At 41.8% G+C, this 18353-nt stretch overlaps 1 protein-coding gene across 4 annotated transcripts in view; it reads left to right on the top strand.

Annotated features, from left to right (window-relative positions):
• The first annotated feature begins 7588 nt into the window (after positions 1-7588).
• AP2A2 (adaptor related protein complex 2 subunit alpha 2) overlaps positions 7589-18353 on the top strand; it is a 47765-nt gene continuing 37000 nt past the window's right edge. For all 4 annotated transcript variants that reach the window (XM_050896802.1, XM_050896801.1, XM_050896799.1 and 1 more), the window contains exon 1: positions 7589-7710. In XM_050896802.1, the coding sequence (XP_050752759.1) occupies positions 7644-7710 (67 nt within the window). In that variant the 5' untranslated portion in view covers positions 7589-7643. The remainder of the gene's footprint in view (positions 7711-18353) is intronic.

The following is an 18353-nucleotide window of genomic DNA, read 5'->3' as shown; positions in this document are numbered from 1 at the left end:
CCTAAACAAGACCTGAACCACGTTCAGGAACAAGCTAGTTCCTAGCAATAGAACCATGTTAGTTCCAACATTCCAAAGGTATTCAAAATTTTCAAAATTCTCAAACACTACTGTAATTAGCCTGGAGGAGGAGTGGAAGGTGAAGGCAGGTGTCTCCCCCATAGATTGGCTCTCCGAGGAGAAAAGGTAAAGGGTGTAATTATTAACAGTTTCCGCTAGATAGCTCCCGAAGTACGGAGATAACGGCAATGCTGAGTACCGGATTAGTCCCACAACCGATAATTTTATCGTACCATAAACCAGTGTTACATAGTAAAGCAAAGCGAAAACCTTAATCCACCTCACCTTATGGGTGATAAGCAGCAGCACAGGGACTATATACGGCAAGTGAGGTGATACATAACACAACTCTAAGAACGAACGCCACAACTCTAAGAGCCAATAACCCAACATTGTGACCAGCGACTACTAAACTAATACAATACAACAAATAACAAATTCGTTTTAACACGCTCTGGTCAGATCTGTTGTTATCTCAACCCTTCGAGCCCCACGTTGGGTGCCAAAAAGGCTGTCGTGCTTTAAGCCCAGCCAGCAACTAAGCACCACGCAGCCGCTTCCCCCTTCCCCCTCCCAGTGGGGTGAGGAGGAGGAAAGGAAAAAAAAGTAAAACCTGTGGGCTGAGATAAGAACAGTTTAATAACTAAAGTAAAATATAATACTAACAATAGTAACAATGAAATATAGTAATAATAATAGTAATGAAAAAGAATATAACAAAAAAGGGAAGGGGTGGGGGAGAAAAAAACCCCAGTGATGCACAATGCAATTGCTCACCACCCACTGACCAATGCCCAGTTAGTTCCCAAGACACAATCCACACCTCCCAGACAACTCCCCCCTGTTTATATACTGGGCATGATGTTCCATGGTATGGAATACCCCTTTGGCTAGTTTGGGTCAGCTGCCCTGGCTGTGCTCCCTCCCAGCTTCTTGCACACCTGCTTGCTGGCAGAGCATGGGAAGCTGAAAAGTCCTTGGCTTAAGATAAGCGCTACTTAGCAACAACTAAAACATCAGTGTGTTATCAACATCATTCTCACACTAAATCCAAAACACAGCACTGTACCAGCTACTAAGAAGAGAGTTAACTCTGTCCCAGCCGAAACCAGGACAGCTACTCATGGTCTAACTGTAAATTCCCTTGAAGAGTCTCTTGGTTTATTCCAAGCTGTAGCAAATAGTGTAGGTAAGTAGGGAGTTTGGGCTAAAATACATGCACTGGCCTGGAGACAAAATGATAGTGCAGACAAGACTGCAGAGAGTCATCAAGCAATATTGCTAACTCCAGGTGTGCAGGAAAGAGGGGTCAAACCTCAGATGGCCATTAACAGGCTTTAAAATAAAAGTTTATGTTTTAAATTGAGATTTTTATTCTGTTTTGACCTTCTACAGTTTGTGTTTTTACATACAACATGGCTGTGCTACTACTATTTTTACTGCAGCAGCAGTTTTGATGTAACCCTGTTATTTCATGGGCTGTTTGCAGGGACTAAATACCATATCAAAAGACTTTATAAAAATGGATGTGTTATGTCATGATGTAGTGGCAAGCCTAGCATATCCTGGCAGTGCGCTTCCCAACAGAAGCCTTTCTGTGACCTGCTTTCTGTGTTGGTTGCAGCTTGGTGTGACCTCCCAGAAGCTGAACTGGAAGGTTACCTTATTTTCTCCGGATCTGTCCTCCTCTTTCATTCCCTCTTGTGTAATGAAGATCTTCATGAACATTCTTTAGCACTGAAAAGAAAAATAGAAATGTTTTTCCCCTGAACAAAAGTCTGCCAGTGAACCAGATGTATGGTCTCTCTGGCAAGTGCTAAGAACACGTACATTTTCTCTGTGCACTACATCACCTCAATTTAAATTCTAGCAAGGACTTCAGAAAGAAAACAGGTACTCACTAGCATATTTGGACCCACACTCTTACAGACTAAAGAGCAGGAAAAAGGAATGTCTCATCCCACTTTTTTAGTGTCACCAAAACACCTCTGAATCCTTCAGCTTTCACTCAAGAAGTGGTGATTGTTTTCATCTCATTAGGACTGCTTGATAGGCGTGTTTGAAACACACTGCATTTTCATATATAAACTGCCCCAAATTTAAAAGATGCATAACTACAGTACCTAAAGTAATTTACAATTGATATGGTACCAGATTTTCTGTTGTTTCATAACATGCTGTTCATCTCTCACAAACTTTAAATGCTTCCAGGTTACACTTCTAAATGGCAGGAATGACAGAGATAAGGCATGAGGGCATGAAAAATCAGTTTTGTTTCCAGTCTCTCTGTAATGAAATCTATCATTTCCGGTGTTGCATTCCCATCATATTCTCTTGTTGACTCCCTTTCTTGCAGCCTTAGTGGGACTGATCCAAAGGTTTGCTGCAAGTAGTTGACAGGGTGCATGCTGCCATTGAGGAGACCTGTAGCTGCCTGAGGGAATCACAGATCTTATCTCTTATATATAAGGATGCACCCAAATTTTTAACATGTCTACAAGGTATTGGGCAGTCCCCACCAGAGGCTGACGTTCCGCTAAGCAAGACTAAAAGATAAGGAAGTCTTTATGCTTCTACATTTTCAATGTTCTCCAAAGAGACAGGAATCTCTCTCTGTTCTGGGAATCATGAATGTATCTTGTTTAACTCCCACTGTCTACCCCATGCACTACTTAAAAAATTCAGTAACTGAACTTGGTGCTATGAATTCCTTTCCTTGAGCCAGGTACTTGAAGGCTGGGTGCCACAATGCGGGGCATCTCAGCACCTAAGTTCCCCCTGTGTAACTAATTGTAACTCATTAAATTTCACTTTGCTTTTCCTGGAATTATATCTCATGCTTCTTAACTTTTTTTTTTCCTAGAAATGAAAAGACCTTGAGCTTCGAAGATGAGTATTTTACATAAAATACTGATCAGTTTTCTGTTTGTTTTTTCCTCATACTCTAGCAGTTACTGATTTTGATTATTATTATTGGCAATAAGTCTTTTGCTTTAATTCTGTGCATTTGTGGCCAGCTCAAAGAGGCATAAATAAGTTTAAAAATGGGGTATGGTTGCCTATAATAGACCATATCAGTTTTATTTCTGTGTTTTCAGTCTGTACAGTATTATTCCTTTAAAAAAGCAGTACCTGAGTAGGATAGGACACCTGGGGGAGAGTAGAAGTGTGCTGCTTTCCTGGCGAGTAACTGTGCATACTCAGAAAATAAAAATGGTGTGGCAGCAAGAAATGAGGGGAAGCCTGTAGTTAAGGAGAAAGAAAGCTAAGAGAAACAGCAGAAGGACCTCAGAGATTAAATGACAAAAAACTCCTATGAACTAGAAGGAATTATACAGAGTTTATTGCAACTCACAAAGCCACCCAGCTGGCTGACATTACTGTGCCAGCATGCAAGTGACAAAAGAGATCTTGTTTGTAAAACCTTTATTCACCCTTATTTTATCTCATCTACTCTCTTAGAGTTTATTTTAAAGCTTAAATATTCTATTCTACGTTTTAATATAAACCTGGTGTTTTGAGTGTAAACCCCTTCTGGTCATTGAGGAGCTCACTGGAAAGAAAAGATCTGGGCAGATCCATCCCAAATTTCTGGAAGTTTAGGGTTTCATGATAGTGATATTATCCTAACTTTGTGTTTCTTAGAAAGCAGCACGTGATATTCTGACATGGCAGAAGGCATTGCTGATAAACCTGTGCTCTCTGTCAATGGATAATGAATGTTAGATGTCAGGTAGAGAAACACGATTAAGTGTACATGTGGAGGAGCCACTGATTCTGTTTTCTCCTTAGCTCTTTTTGCTTCCAGTGATGGTTAGAATGACCATGAGGAGCAGAAAAAAGCAATAACTGACGGGGTGAGGGACAAATCTGACAGAAGTAACAAAGGGAAAGGAACAATTCCCTTGTTGTAGTTCCTGTAAATGGATACTCACCAGCTGAATCCATTCAGTTTAATGGTAATAGTTTTATGAAGGTCAGTGTAATTATTCAAGTCTTTGTACCAAAGCGCAATGAAATTCTGAAAATGATTAAAGCAACTAATGTATGACATGGGAAAGAAGGGATAGACATTGTGGATTTGTTGGCAAACAAATGTGCTGCAAAACATTTTGTGTAATAGGAAAGCATTTCTTGAGACTATTTCCCTTCAATGCTGATTTTACAGTAATTAGAAATCTCTTTAAAAATCACAGCATCTTGGGATGGATGGAACTAATGAAGTCTGTTTTTTCACTTGTAGTGTTTTATACACTTTTTTTACTTGTAGTGTTTTACACTTATAGTGTTGTATAGATGTTAAGCTCAAACCAAAACGTTTTCCAGATTTATTAAGTCAGTGCATTTGTAAAGGGCTGTGCCTAGTGTGAACTCTCTGCTGTATAGTAACAGCTGAGCTCGCATTACAATGTTTCTTTCAGTCAGGACACATCCAGAGACCATTACAGGCTCTTTCCTCTAGCTAACCATTTATTCACATAAAATTTGTATCTTCTCCCTACCAAAACTGTCTGAAATGGGCTAATAAGTTCTAAATTATGAGGAAGTAAGGGCAGACATACACCTACACGTTCACCATAATTGCATAAGCCTTTGTTGAGGCAAAAAGAAGACAGGGAGCAAGGATGAATATAGTAAAGCCTCAAAAGTCAGCCAAAGGAGGTTGACATAAAATAACTGGGGTATGTGTACTGCATACTGAGCCACTTCAAATGAAATATTTAGCAGTAGAGTTATAAAACTAGAGAGCTCCACATGGGTTAACTACTTGAATATTCACCCCAGTTCTCAAGCAGAATTTGCAGCCCATGCTTAGCTTGGTACTGCCACAGCTATTCTGCTAGCAGTATTTAAGCCACCACTTAAAAGGTAGTTTAAGTGTACCTGCATGACTGTGTAGTGCAGTTCCAGTATTGACTGGAATACAGCCAGACAGGACTGATATACTTAGCCTTTAGGTGTCACTGTGCTCTTAAGAGTAGAAATTAGTTCAACATTTTGGCTAGCTCAAAAAAGATATTTTTTTCTGAAACAGAAACTCCTACGTAGTGACATCTTAAGTTTTCAGCTGCAAAGGTAAATGGATGTGCTCGTTTTGGCTGGGATAGAGATAATTTTCTTCATAGTAGCTGGTATGGGGCTACGTTTTGGATTTGTGCTGAAAACAGTGTTGATAATACAGACACGTTTTAGTTATTGCTGAACAGTGATTACACAGAGTCAGGGCCTTTTCTGCTTCTCACATGACCCCACCAGCAAGTAGGCTGGGGGTGCACAAGAAGTTAGGAGGGGACACAGCTGGGACAGCTGACCCTAACTGACCAAAGGGATATCCCATACCATATGATGTCATGCTCAGTATCCAAGTAACCGTTATGCATGATGGAGCCCTGCTTTCCTGGAGATGGCTGAACACCTGCCTGCCGATGGGAAGTAGAGAATGAATTCCTTGGTTTGCTCTGCTTGCGTGCATGGCTTTTGTTTTGCTTATTAAACTGACTTTATCTCAATGCACGAGTTTTCTCACATTTACTCTTCTGATTCTCTCTCCCATCCCACCGGGGGGGGGAGTGAGCGAGCGGCTGTGTGGTGCCTAGTTGCCAGCTGGGGTTAAACCACGACAATGGAGATTATTGTTAAGCATCAACATCTGTTTGAAAAGCTATGAAAAAGGCAGGTTTTGTTCCTGTAAACCTGCAGATGCAGAGAACCTGAGTTGAATATAAGACTAGTTGTGCACAACTGCCTGTAGTTGTACTTGGTCTACAAAATGGATCCAGGGAGAAACAGATATGTGTGACTACCACATACTGTCATCTTGTCTTTCTAATAGATACTTACACAACGAAAAAGCACTCCTGTAACAATGTATCCTGAAAACATGCAGAACAGACACTTGAGAGGTGACCTGAGGTGTACAGCCACTATGAGAGATATAGTATCAAGTATTATGTAGTTCTCTTACCTATGAGAGAAAAATGTATCATTAACTTAAAGGCACTGGAGCTTGATAAATGTAAATAAGATGCAAGGTCTAAATGAGGAGGATTAACCATGGGAACAAACTATCCAGGGAAACAGTGAGTTTGATGGTGTCAGATCAAGACTGAGTGCCTTTCTGGAAGATAGGCTATAGCTAAAAGCTAGATACTGGGCTTAATTCAGGGGAAAAAACAAACAAACAAAAAGAACAGGTGAGATGAAATGGCTTGAAGTATACAGGAAAACAGATGAAATGACTAATTGATCTCCAGTAGCCCTAAACCCCATGATTCTACAGGTCATTATAATCCACTAAGTACACTAATCAGTTGCATTATGACTGAAACTCTCAGCATACTTTTGGTTAGGCAGACTAGGCCAGTTTTGACACCATTTGAATCTATTTTCAGCTGATGAGATTAAATGCTCTGCACAGTCCTACCTCTTTGGCATGTTTAAGACAGTTTAACCTTGAAATGTTTTCAATCTCAGGAGTAGATGTGGCGTGGGACTGTGTCACTCTGCATGTTCACAGCCTTCATGAGAAACATGTGGCCCTGGGTTTGCACGCCTGCATGCCCAGGGAGTCAGACGAGTGTGAATCGCCACATGTAACACAGAGCAACTGCGTCACTTATGCAACTGAGGGCAGGCTCACAAGGGGTATGTGACAAAAGATGCTCTGCATGTAGTAACTCTTGGGCTTGCAAATGTTCAGAGTGACTATGCAGGGTATGTGAAGTAGATCCTGTGCACTGTTTTGGGGCCCCTTTTGAGCTGGAGGACTGAGGCACAGCCTCCATCAGTCCACCCTGTGGAAAGCATGATCTTATGTATCGTACCATAGAGAGTCTGTACCCTGCTCTCCACATTTTATAAATAAGATCCTAGATTAACAGACTGCTCAAAGCTTACCGATGAACTGAAATTTTCTTGTCTCCTGATCTGCTGTCGCTCTCCTCCCTCAGAAGTTACATCCTCTGAGGCACCTGTGAAGCCCGATACTTCTCCTCCAGAAATCATAAAACTTCTCGATCATTAGGGGCACGGGGAGAGGAAGGGATTTACGCCGTTCCTGAGCAGGGAGCATGCAGTGGATTAACCCGCGGATCCAGCGGTTGAAGCCGCCCTGCCGACCCCTCACGGGGAAGGGCCGCCTGCCCGCCACCCCTCACGTCGGCCTGGGCCCGTTTGCCTTGATGGCGGTGACTGGTAATCGTGTCCCAGCAGCGGCACCGCTGATCTCGGGGGCCCAGCCTCCAAGCAGCCACCCCTTCGGGACCGCAGGATCGCCTGGGCTCCTGCGGGGATACCCGGGGCGCGGCGCAGTGAGCCGGGGGAGAGGCCAGGGCCCCTGCCCGCCGCGGTGGCAGAGGGGAGGCGCGGCGTGACCCGCAGCGCACCCGCCTCCGAGCGGCAGGTGGCGCCAGAGCCTCGCGCGCCCGCCGCCCGCGGGGGCGCGAGAGCTGTCCCGGCGCCTGCGCGCTGCAGAGGCGGCGGCGGTGGCAGCGGCCTGAAGAGCCCCGCGGGAAGAGCGGGTGGCGGCGGTGGTAGTTGTGGCGGTTTGGCGTGTCGCTGGGCGGCCGTGATCGCGCGCCACGATGCCTGCGGTGTCGAAGGGCGATGGGATGCGGGGCCTGGCGGTTTTCATCTCCGATATCCGGAACTGTGAGTGGCGGCTGAGGCGCGGTGGGGCTTGGGCCTGGGCCGGGCCGGGCCGGCCGTTGCCATGGGCCGTTGCCCCGTGGGGCCGGGGCTTCTTTCCCTCGATCCCTTCCTCAATATTCTCCTCTTCTCCCTATCCTCCGCAGCGGGCTGCTCGGAGCGCTCCTGCCTCACGAAATGGCGACGCACCCTGGGGGGCGGCGGGGTAGGCGGCGCGGCGAAGGGGCAGCCTAAGGCTTCTGGCTGTGTGTTTGGGTTGGTTTGTGCGTTTTGGGTGGGTTGGTTGGGGGATTTCCCTCCCTCCCTCCCTCCCCCCCCTCCCCCCCCCCCCCGCCGTTGCGGAGGGGCGCTGGGTGTTGTGGTCGCTGCCCTGGCGAAAGGGGGTGCCGAGAGGTTGGTGGCCCCCGTCGTCGCTGTTTGTAAGGTGCTGAAGCGAAGCCGGTGTGTATTCGGGGTGCGGGTGGGTTTGTGGTGGGCCACAGAGAGGCGTCTCTGGTCTCCTTCCAAATCCGTGAACGGCTTTCAATTCAAAACGTCACTGATGGAAAGCAGGTCTCTGTAAGGGTGCCTGCGACCAGGGCCTTCTGTGAGTATGCCTAAGCTTGGCTTAAATCGGCTTTAAAATTCTGCTTTGACAAAAATCAGCTCTTAGGATCTGTGTAATTAAAAATGGGATCAAGGGGGCTGCGAGTAAGTGTCCCCCTGAGGGAAGATGGGGGAGCATGCCTGTGAGTATACAGCACAGAGAGGAGGAGTAGAAATCTGCTGCTGCTTGGTGTGGAGGGGAAAAGGGTATGTCTGGGGGCACACCTCAGTGCTCAGCTTTCCTTTTTGACTGCATGTCATAGCAGTTTAATATTAATCTGAGTTAGAGATCTAAGTGTATGATGTGGCAGGAATTGCCTGAGGAAGGGCTAAGGTCACTGTGGTTGATGTGATGAAACAGCTCTTTTTTGTCCACCTATGTGTCTCTGTAGATTACTTGAGGCTACTTTAAAAGCAATGGCAGTAAGGTTTCTTCTCTAACAGATGAAAGTGGATTTGGAGAATTTTTTAATGCAAATTATGATGATCTAACTAGGCTTGTATTGGGATAACCACACTGGCTTGGAAGACTCTTCATATTGATGACTTCTGATACAAAAAGCTGGGGAGAAAATTATACTGATAAAATGAGACCGTTTAAATGCAGAGTTTCCTTAAACTAAATTCAGGTGATTTTGACTTCTAGCCACGTAAACAGGGGCTTTGTATGTAAAATTCAAGGCTATTAATGTTCCTTACAGCAGAAGCTGTCTCAATGTTTTTTCAGAACAGAGTTGCAGGTCCTCAGGTTTCTTCAGACTTCCCTCTTGTATGTGTAGAAGAAGCCTTATAAAATGTGTATCAGTTCAAGGTTATGTGAATGCTCTTGTGCTTTGTCTGGTTGGCCCAACTATTTACTGAAAATTTTCCATTGCCCTGGTATTCTATGCAAGCTGCATGTGTAACATTAGTTTCACCTGGTGTCATAGCATTTAAGACTTGCTGTTGTATGTACCCGCTATTTTTTTAATGATTGTTTTCATTCATTTAGCTAGAAGTCATATGATTTTATTCTTCAATGTCTCTGATGTCTTGCAGTTGGTTAACACATTTGTCCACTCTTGTATTCCCTTCTACTGAATTCCACTGAAAACAAGAGAAACATTCAAGCTCTTAGGTTCCTAACCTATGTTTAGAGATGTGGAATAACAAGATTTAAGGTAGTAAGATAGAACAAATTAACTACTGATTTCCCCACAAGCTTGCCAGTGCATAGGCAGTGTGGGAGCTCTGATGGAACAACTACCTCTCTGTCCAGATTGGACAGCAAACCTCTCATGTTCTCAGTGTCTGCAAGAGTGACAAAGATGTAACTTGCTTGTGAAACAAATAAAACGTTAACACTTTCACTGTTTAAACAAATACTGATATTTCTCAAATGTTTTGTCACTGTCCAGACGGCTATTTGGGAGCTGTAATTACTTTTGTATCTTTCTCCGTAATGAAGAAGGTAACTACATCTTCCAAATAGGTGTGAAAGAGCTGATAGTTCCCACTAGTAGGTGGTCAATGCAGCTTTCAAATAGCTGTCTAATGGCATTTGAATCTTTTTCCTTTAAGGGAGCTCTGAGTGTTGCCAGCTAACTGTGGGCTGCTGTACGCTGACTAAGATTCCGAAAAATACTTGAGGACTCTCTAGAGACTCTGTGTTTTGCAGGCACTGGTATTGGCTTCAGTTCTATCTTTCCCTCTTCAGAGTGGGGAGCTAGATATGTGTCAAGAACAAAAAGTAACAGCTGTTTAGGTGAACAGAATCTTTTGACTTGTAAATCTAAGAAAATGTTCCTGTTCTGAGATGGGAGGGAAGCTGGACACCAAGTGCAGCTCTTAACCTCTGTTTCTAGCCTTAAAATTGGACTAAATATCTGACAGTTGCACTGATGTGCAAAATGCCTACTGGCATTCTGAATTTCAGTCTTAATTTTGGCATTGTTAGACTCATTTATCGCTTTCTAATACTACCATAAGGGCCTGATGTTTTTAGTTTGCCTACAGCCCTTCCAGATTATAAGTAATGTTGAAACATGGTGTGTGTCTTTTTTCTGAAAGATTTTGCACAGATAAGGAATCTGCATATAGATGTTGCTGAGAAATGAAAAATGCAGTTGTGTGCTAACTGTGCTCAGGTGGATGCACAGCATGTGATTTCAAGGTAATGAAATAACCTAAACTTCAGGGGGATACTTAATGTAAACTTAGACTGTCTACCTTTGGAAATGCTTAATCTTCTTACATCAAGTCTTCTTTCTTGGGCATTTGTACCTACAACGTCTGCAGCACTAAATAATGCATCATTCTCTTACAAATCTATTATATTACTGATTTGGGAGTGATGCTTGTCTTGCCTGTCTGTTTTTACCAGTCTGTTACAGGCTTCAGAAAAGTCTTACTTGATAGCAGTTTTCAGTGCTTACAACTCTAGTTGATCGTGAGTGAACGAGCAGCTCACGCTGCCAGTCTGTCTTTAACAGTTAAAAGGTTGGTTGTCACTTCTGTGTTGGTTAGGCATATTTTTGGCACTTGGGTTATCTGTTAAACTTCTTGATCTGTATGTTAAATGCTTCTATGCCACGTATGACTTTAAAGTTACGTAGAAAGTAATTCTTATATTCAAAAAGTGTGCTTAAAATACGCTGATTTCTCAAAAGTCTGTAAAGCTTTTCATTAAAAAAAAGCATACTACTTGTAGCAGCAATTGTAAAATATTTTAAGGGGCAAAAGTGCTTCTTAATGCTTTGACTTTGCTCTAGTCTCTGTGAAACTGTAATATTGAGTGACTTTTTCAAAGCAAAATGTTCTTTATTCATACAAATATCAAGTGAATTTTCAAAATCTGATAGTATAAGAAAATGAATTATCCTGCAGTTCCTGATAGCTCTCCAGAACTTTGTTTCAGGGCAGCTTCTTGTAGGCTCTGTATTTTGCATATAGAAATCCTAGTGCAGATGGCAGAAAAAAAAAGTTTTTAAGAAAATAACCCTTTTAGATGCCTGACAACTTGCCAGTAGATGGTATGGGCTTTTCTAGAAAGATGGTATGGGCTTTTCTAGAAAGATGGTATGGGCTTTTCTAGAAACTTGCTCAGTTGGATTGTTTTGTAACGTATATGAAATAGTACAGCAAATAGCTTTTTAGCTTATCTTTTGTAGACACCAGAGAAGAGACAAGAAAACTATAGATTGAAAGCTGAAGTACTTGGTTAAGATAGCCCAGTTAATTAGCACCTAGTTCATGTGGCCCACTGAGAAAATAGCAAGGCGTGGCTATGCTGTAAAATAGATTGTGGTGGTAGGGGAGCTGGAAAGCCCTGAATCCTGTGGTTTGGTGAAGTGCTATCCAGACTTAGGAGTTCAGGTCGGGAAGAGTCCTTGTCACTGCTTGGATGAAGTGCCTCATGAACTAAAACCCAACAAGATCTGCATGGGCTACAAGCATATGGACTCCTGCAAGAAATACTTATTCTTAAATAGTATGTTAAATCTTTTTTTGTGTATGTACTGCAGAGCTGCTGAAGTGATTTGGCTTATGCAAGATGGTGCTTTATAAACTCTCCAGCTGTCTTAGCTGACAGATATATCAGCAGGAGTCTGTTTTCATTTTTTTTTTTTAGAATAGCTTTATGCTTATCTAGTGATGAAGTACTTTTAAGTCATTTGTCACTCAACCTATTCTGTTGCAACAAGAATTATCTGCTATTTGCCCTGAAAACTAGGAAAGCTTGCTTTTCTCCTTTCTTTTGGAGGTGGTAGTGTAGAAATAGTTTCTATTACAATATTCGGTGTACTACTGGTAACCCCCTCCTCCACTGTAAAATCGGCAAGTCATCTACTCTTGGGTTGATGAAATGGGCCTACACAGAGGCAACAGCTGCTTTTGCCACAGGCTTAGAGGACAAGGCAGTTCCTCATTTCCCTCACTACTTTAGATAACTGTCTTACTTTTTCAATGTCACCTTAAAAGTTGGACAGAGGGAGGAAGGATTCCTTTAGTTTGTTCTCTGAATGTTTCTGTATATGTTCCGTTCCAAGATACTGTTCCTTTCTCCTTGGGCTATATTTTTTTCCTTAAATAAAACCCAACAGATATATTAAACAAAGGTCTATCTCTTCTCATAGAACTTAATGCATTAATTCTTCTTTGTACTGGACAGGGAGAGTGTCCAGAGGCTGAAGGCTCTTGATGTCTGACTTCAGTAGCTTTGCTTCACTGAATTGGGACCGGTGCATCAGGTTATGGATAAGCAAGTGGGGATTAAAAGACTGGCTCATTAAATTCATCATAGAAGATCACCCTTTTGACTGGATGGTAGATAATGGAGTGCATTACCTGTGTAAGTGGGAGGGGCATGCACATGAATTAAATGACCACATGGGTATACATAGAGTTATTTGTTCTCTGTGAGAACAGCCACACAGTAAAACTTCACATAGAATGAGTTGGGCACATATAGCTTGTTTTAGTGCTGTATGTTGGTAATAGGGCTTTCAGTGTGTAGGCTAAAGCTACTGCATTGCTCCTCTGAGGTATAGGTTCTTATTTGCGTTGGGTATAGTTTTAAAGTAGGACTTGAGTTACTTCTGTAAACAGTCAATGACTTCTCTTTATTTGTATTCTTAGATTACTTATCTCTTTGAAGAAATTTGCAGGCAAGGCATCTTGATTTGCTCTCCTGTTTCTCTTGTAAGGCTATGGCCACTCATCTAATACGGACAGTTTCTGGCCTGAAAAAACCATAAGAGTGAGCTGCTTAGAGCTATAATAAGCACTAAGTCTTGCATCACTTGCTACTATTTGCAGGAGAGTGATTTAAGGAAAACACAATTAGCATGAGATTAATCTGAGGAGGATGTGTAAAACAAAACTAGTGTTCTGCCCATGGCTTCTCTGTCTTAGCTTTCTTCTGGTCACTTCATGGAACTCTGAGGGGCTGCGGGTTTTTTTTTGGTGGGGGTTTTTTTTTTGGTTGGTTGGGGTTTTTTCACACTTGTTGAATTTGTGCATGTTTAGCTGAGAAAAGAGGAGAGTAGGCAAAGATGATAATTAATAGATGAGAGGTAGTAAAGAGCTAGAATCTTTCCTGTGATATCCAACCTCTCCATTAGAGACATTGGAAAATATAACATCTGCTGAATTTTAAAACCTTTGGCTAAAGGCTGCCCATCAGGACTGGTAAGAGGAAGTTAAGGACTATTGTAGAGACTATTATATATCTGCATCAATTAATGAGCTCATATAGGATTTTTTTTTAAGGCCCCTGAAATAGTAGTTTAGAAGAGATAGTTAAACTAGGAGACTTTGGATAAGCCTTAAACTGTTCTTCTATTATTTGAATGTGAACTAAGGTAGAAGAGAGTCCACAGTGACCTGTACTAAATCAGTGCAAATACTGCCTTACCCTGTTGAAGGGAGTGTAACTGTTAAGGTGTGAAAATACTGTTCGAGGAAATGACTACTTAAATGCTGCTCAGTCAAGGAAGAAGGAAGAGCTGCTTTATGTAGTAGCCTAACCTTGCACTTCTGGTTTTGCATATCCTCTTAGCTGAAAGCTTCCCTTTTGATAGGAGTCCATGTCTTTTTGTCAACTAAACTGCCAAATAGAAGTTTTCTGTGTCGTAAAGTCACTCGGATATGAGCTTCCAGTAAGCTTTCAGTTCACTTGGGGAAAGATCTGGTCTTAAGCTAGACCCTATTAAGTAGTTACTCCTCAAACTCTTTCACAGTTTGAGCTGTAGTGTTTTTCTTAACTTGTGGTGCCTAGTTAGAAAAAAAAGATATCTATGGTAGGCACCTGAAATTATTAACCTTGTATTAAATTGCTGCAATTAGCGTATCTGAATTGTGATAGGATTTGGAAGCCACTGTGTGCTCTCTTGCATTTATTGCCTTTCCCTTATGAGGACAAGGAGTTAATGGATTACTGGATTACAGTAAAGCCTGTGACTCCCTGCTGTTTCATGAGAAGTGTTATTATAGGGGCAAATCTTTAGCAGCATACTGGAGGAAGAAGTCAGTTCTGTGGATAGTAGTTCACTTACTGTGCAGAATATTAGAAAATGTACTCTACGGAGTTCTTAAATGTGATCAGTAGGTCACTGATCTCTTTGTCTATCGTAATGGATATCTAATCACAACAGGATGTCCCAAGCACAACAATCTTCAACTGCCTTTGTGCCATTCATGATCTTCAACATGACAGACAGGGACTTCTTTCCTCTGATCAAACACATCTTGTGAAGGGGCAGCATGCACTCCTGTTTTTGTTTGTAATAGGATGTTAATACATCGTTAAGCAAAAAGCTTCTTGTTCTGCAGCCTTGAACTGTTCAATTTCTGAACAGAACTGAAGCCATATTAACATCTTGTGAAGGTACAGTATTTTATAGTAGTCTTTTTGGATTAGTTGCACAGTGAGTTTGTAAACAATAGCACTAGCATCCTCCTTCAGACATACTTAGGAGGACCTGGAACTTGCACCTGTGTTGTAGTACTCTAGTACAGTTTAGCCAAATGAAGGAATTTACGCAGACAAACTTACATAATGTGAGGGCAGGCATACAGCAAACAGACCACTCTAACGTATTGCTATGTAACCTGCCTCCCTTTTGGCCCTCTTCCCTGCTGTGCTAAATAACCAGCTGAGAGATTAGGGAGAGGTGGAGGATGAATTTGGCGTTTTACTTCATGAAGCTAACGATCTGCATAGCAAATGGCTAATCTATACTTCAGAGCTGTAACATGAGTATCTGTCCTGCTGGTAGGTAAAAGTAGTGGTTTAATTTACTGATATGAGATGTAAGTACTATAAAAGCTCTTTCGCAAAGGCAAGAATGGATGCACTGATTACTTTTATGTGAATGTTTTCCTATAAGGATTTGCACCATTTTTACTGTAGAGATGCTAGTGTTTGTTTTGATTTGGGGCCCCTCTTTAAACCAGTTTCTTTCTCTGTCCCCTGACAGCAGGGTTTGAGAATGCAGTGTAGTCTTAGCATCATGCTTGTAAGATGTTTTAGCAATAGGAAAGGCAAGTGGGTAATTTTGCTTTATGCCAACTAAAGTGTGTTTGGATGGTGAATGTGGTGAACCTGCTGTCTGCCTGGTCACGTATTCTGCTGTCTTCTGCTGGCATTATCACTTGTAGTAAAGCTGATAGGACTTACCCTTTGTATATTAAATAAACCAATCTTGCTTTTGGCTGTTTGGCTCCCTAACTGACCTGCAACAGTACAAGGTAATAGCAGGAATGTGTATGCCAGGAGGAGAGCAGTGCTAAGGAGCAGTCTGGAGCTGTTGTCTTTTAAGAAGTATAGCCTTCAATCAAACTGGTTATGAAACTATATCAACATATTTTGCTGAAGGGAAGCTACTAACAGTTTGACTGTGGTGTCTCTCCCACCTAACTCGCCAGTCAGCTTAGATGCTCCTGATGCAGAGGCTAATGGAAACATAACAAAACAGAAAAATTCTTGTGTTTGGAAAACAGTGACAGCTCTCAAGGAAAACATGTAACAACATCTTAAAATTGAGAATTTATGTTTTGTGTAAGAACTGTGTTCTTCCCAAGTAGATGTTCCTAGCCACTATGGAGTTCAGAGGAGAAGCTGCTGCTCTTAGCCTTGGCAGTATTTGTGTTACTGCTCTCCTAAACAGAAAACTAGAGTCGTCCTCTCTTCAAGGCCTGTTTGATAATTGAATGTGAACAGAGAGGCATGTTCTGTTAGATAAATGGTAGTGCCACAAATAGTAACCGACACTACTACTTGCTTTCAAGAAACGTAACACAATGCTGGCAAGCTTTTTCTTACGCTAATAGAGCCTCCTACCCAACATGCTTTATAGTTCTTCACGCTAATAATGGCACATCTATAATCATAGGATTGTCAGATGGCCACAGGGCAAGTAAGGCTAAGAGGTAACACAATGTAACAGTTCTGACCTGTGCATAAATTCAAAATAAATGAATTATTGGGTGGGCTTAATTACACTGGCTGCTGGCCATAAGCACATTGGAGCCAGATGAGTACTGGGAACACTTAAATTTTTGAGAAGCAATTTTTTTTTTTTTTGCTTTAAGTGTTGTCAATACACCTGTCTCTCAAGAACGTGGCTGCAGAAATCTACTCTGCTCAGTATTTGTGTAGACGCTTGTAGAGAAAAGTGCTTCTCTGTTCACTTGGGAAATAAATGTGTAGACTTGGTCAGAAGTATACCGGACTCCAAGTGGTTTGTATGAAAGCTAAGTACTTCTAGCAGTTCTAGTTAATCAGCACGGATGCACTTTGTGCCCCAAAGTTGGCTTAGGCAGTCTACAGTTAGTATAGCAACAAGTTAATACTGATGGAGCAGGTCACTGTCTAAGTGAATCACAAGCAGCACACTAATTCCAATCTTGAAGCACTCACTTAGTCTTGCAACCCTGCTGCCAAGTTAGTATTAAGGTATGTCAAATGTTCTCTTCAAATGAACGGACTCAACAAATCCCTTTCCTGTAACTTCTGTTTTCTCATTCTTCTGTAGATTGTAATGCAAAACTCCAAACTGAGATATGGAGGTGTTTATTCATGCAGTACCGAAGCTCTGACTGTAGCCTGTATTACTAGGAGATTTAAGAATAGTAATCGGTTCTCTGAAGAGCTGGATGACTTTCGATGTTCCCTAGTCTATCTTTGTTAAACAACATGGTAATTAAAGATAATAGTGTGCTGCAGACTAAATTTACCTTGCCTAATGAAGGCAGTAGGCAGCACAGTGGAGTCTGAAGCCTGGCGAACTGCCAGATATGAAGTAATTGCTCATAAGTGCCTTGGACAATGTTGTGGCTGGGTATCTGTTTGCTCAGGTACTCATCTTGGAGAAGACTAACAGCAGTTATATACTAGGGCTGTAAGGCTATAAACAGTATATGTCTTTTCTGCAAAATAGCCAGCCAAAACTTACTGGCTTGCCATCACCTCTTTTAATAACTTGTTACGGATATTTAATCAGTCTTGCTAAACTGGAAAGGACCTGAATAAGTGAGAAGGATGTGGCGTGAACTGATGTGGAACATAATCTTGTTGTGCACTGGCTTAAATACTGTCAGTATTGTATACATGACATGACCTTTATTAAGCCTCTCCAAGTTGAATAGCTTGGCTAGAGCACGTTTTGTTGGAATACAGCTCTGATAATTTCATGAAACTAGGAGCTGTGTAACAGCCTGGAAGTGAAGTGGAGCAATTGCCTTTGCAAGCTTTGAAATGTAAGCCTCTAGTTCTGCAGCACAGCACTCCTTCAACTGTCATCAGTAGTGGTCTTATCTTCATTTTTAACCATCCTTAAGGTTACTTAAGTGTTTCTAGTGATGGTAAAAATCAAATATGCATGTAGAAATCCTTCAGTGAGTGTACCATGGCTGAGTAATGTGATGAAAACTTCTCAGTTAATCAAACGCATTTTCTTTAACAGCCCCTGCCCATCACCACCCCACCCTCTGCTTAGTGGGACCGAAGATCTAACTAAAAATTGGTCCTCGGTTTTTGATACTTTTATTTTCTTTTACCCTGTACATGGAACAAACTGAAGCTACCTGCCACTGTGAGTTTTTGTTTTGCTTTGTCATCGTCTAATGTAAACAATAAATTAAGTTTGAATAAGGTTCCCATGCAATATAACTGCTGGAGTTCAGGAAATTTGTAGATACTTCAGCCTGGTTTTAACTCATGGGTTATCCTAAGCATTGTTATGTGACTGTCCTCAGCAACATTTAACACCCAATGTGTTAGTGCTGCTCTCTAAAACTGCAATTTCAGGCACATATGGACTGTAATCAGTAATAAGGAGTCAACTTAAGTCTTAATCATTCAAATTGATTTCCAGTGTATGGAGTTAAACTTTTATCACCAGCTAGTTGCTATGCTATTTATGTTTGGTCAAGGTCTAGATGAGATTATATACTGCATTCAAAATAGAACAGCCTGAAGGAGTTATTCAAAACAGGCTTGTGTTCATATGGTATGCAAGTTTTTAACTTTGAGAGAATAAACCTTCAGATGTGAATTTGCTGTTTAATATGGGTGTTTC

The sequence above is a fragment of the Gymnogyps californianus genome, chromosome 5 (genome assembly GCF_018139145.2).
Source record: "Gymnogyps californianus isolate 813 chromosome 5, ASM1813914v2, whole genome shotgun sequence".
Classification (NCBI taxonomy): Eukaryota; Metazoa; Chordata; class Aves; order Accipitriformes; family Cathartidae; genus Gymnogyps; species Gymnogyps californianus.
This window is presented reverse-complemented; position numbering and strand designations above follow the sequence as displayed.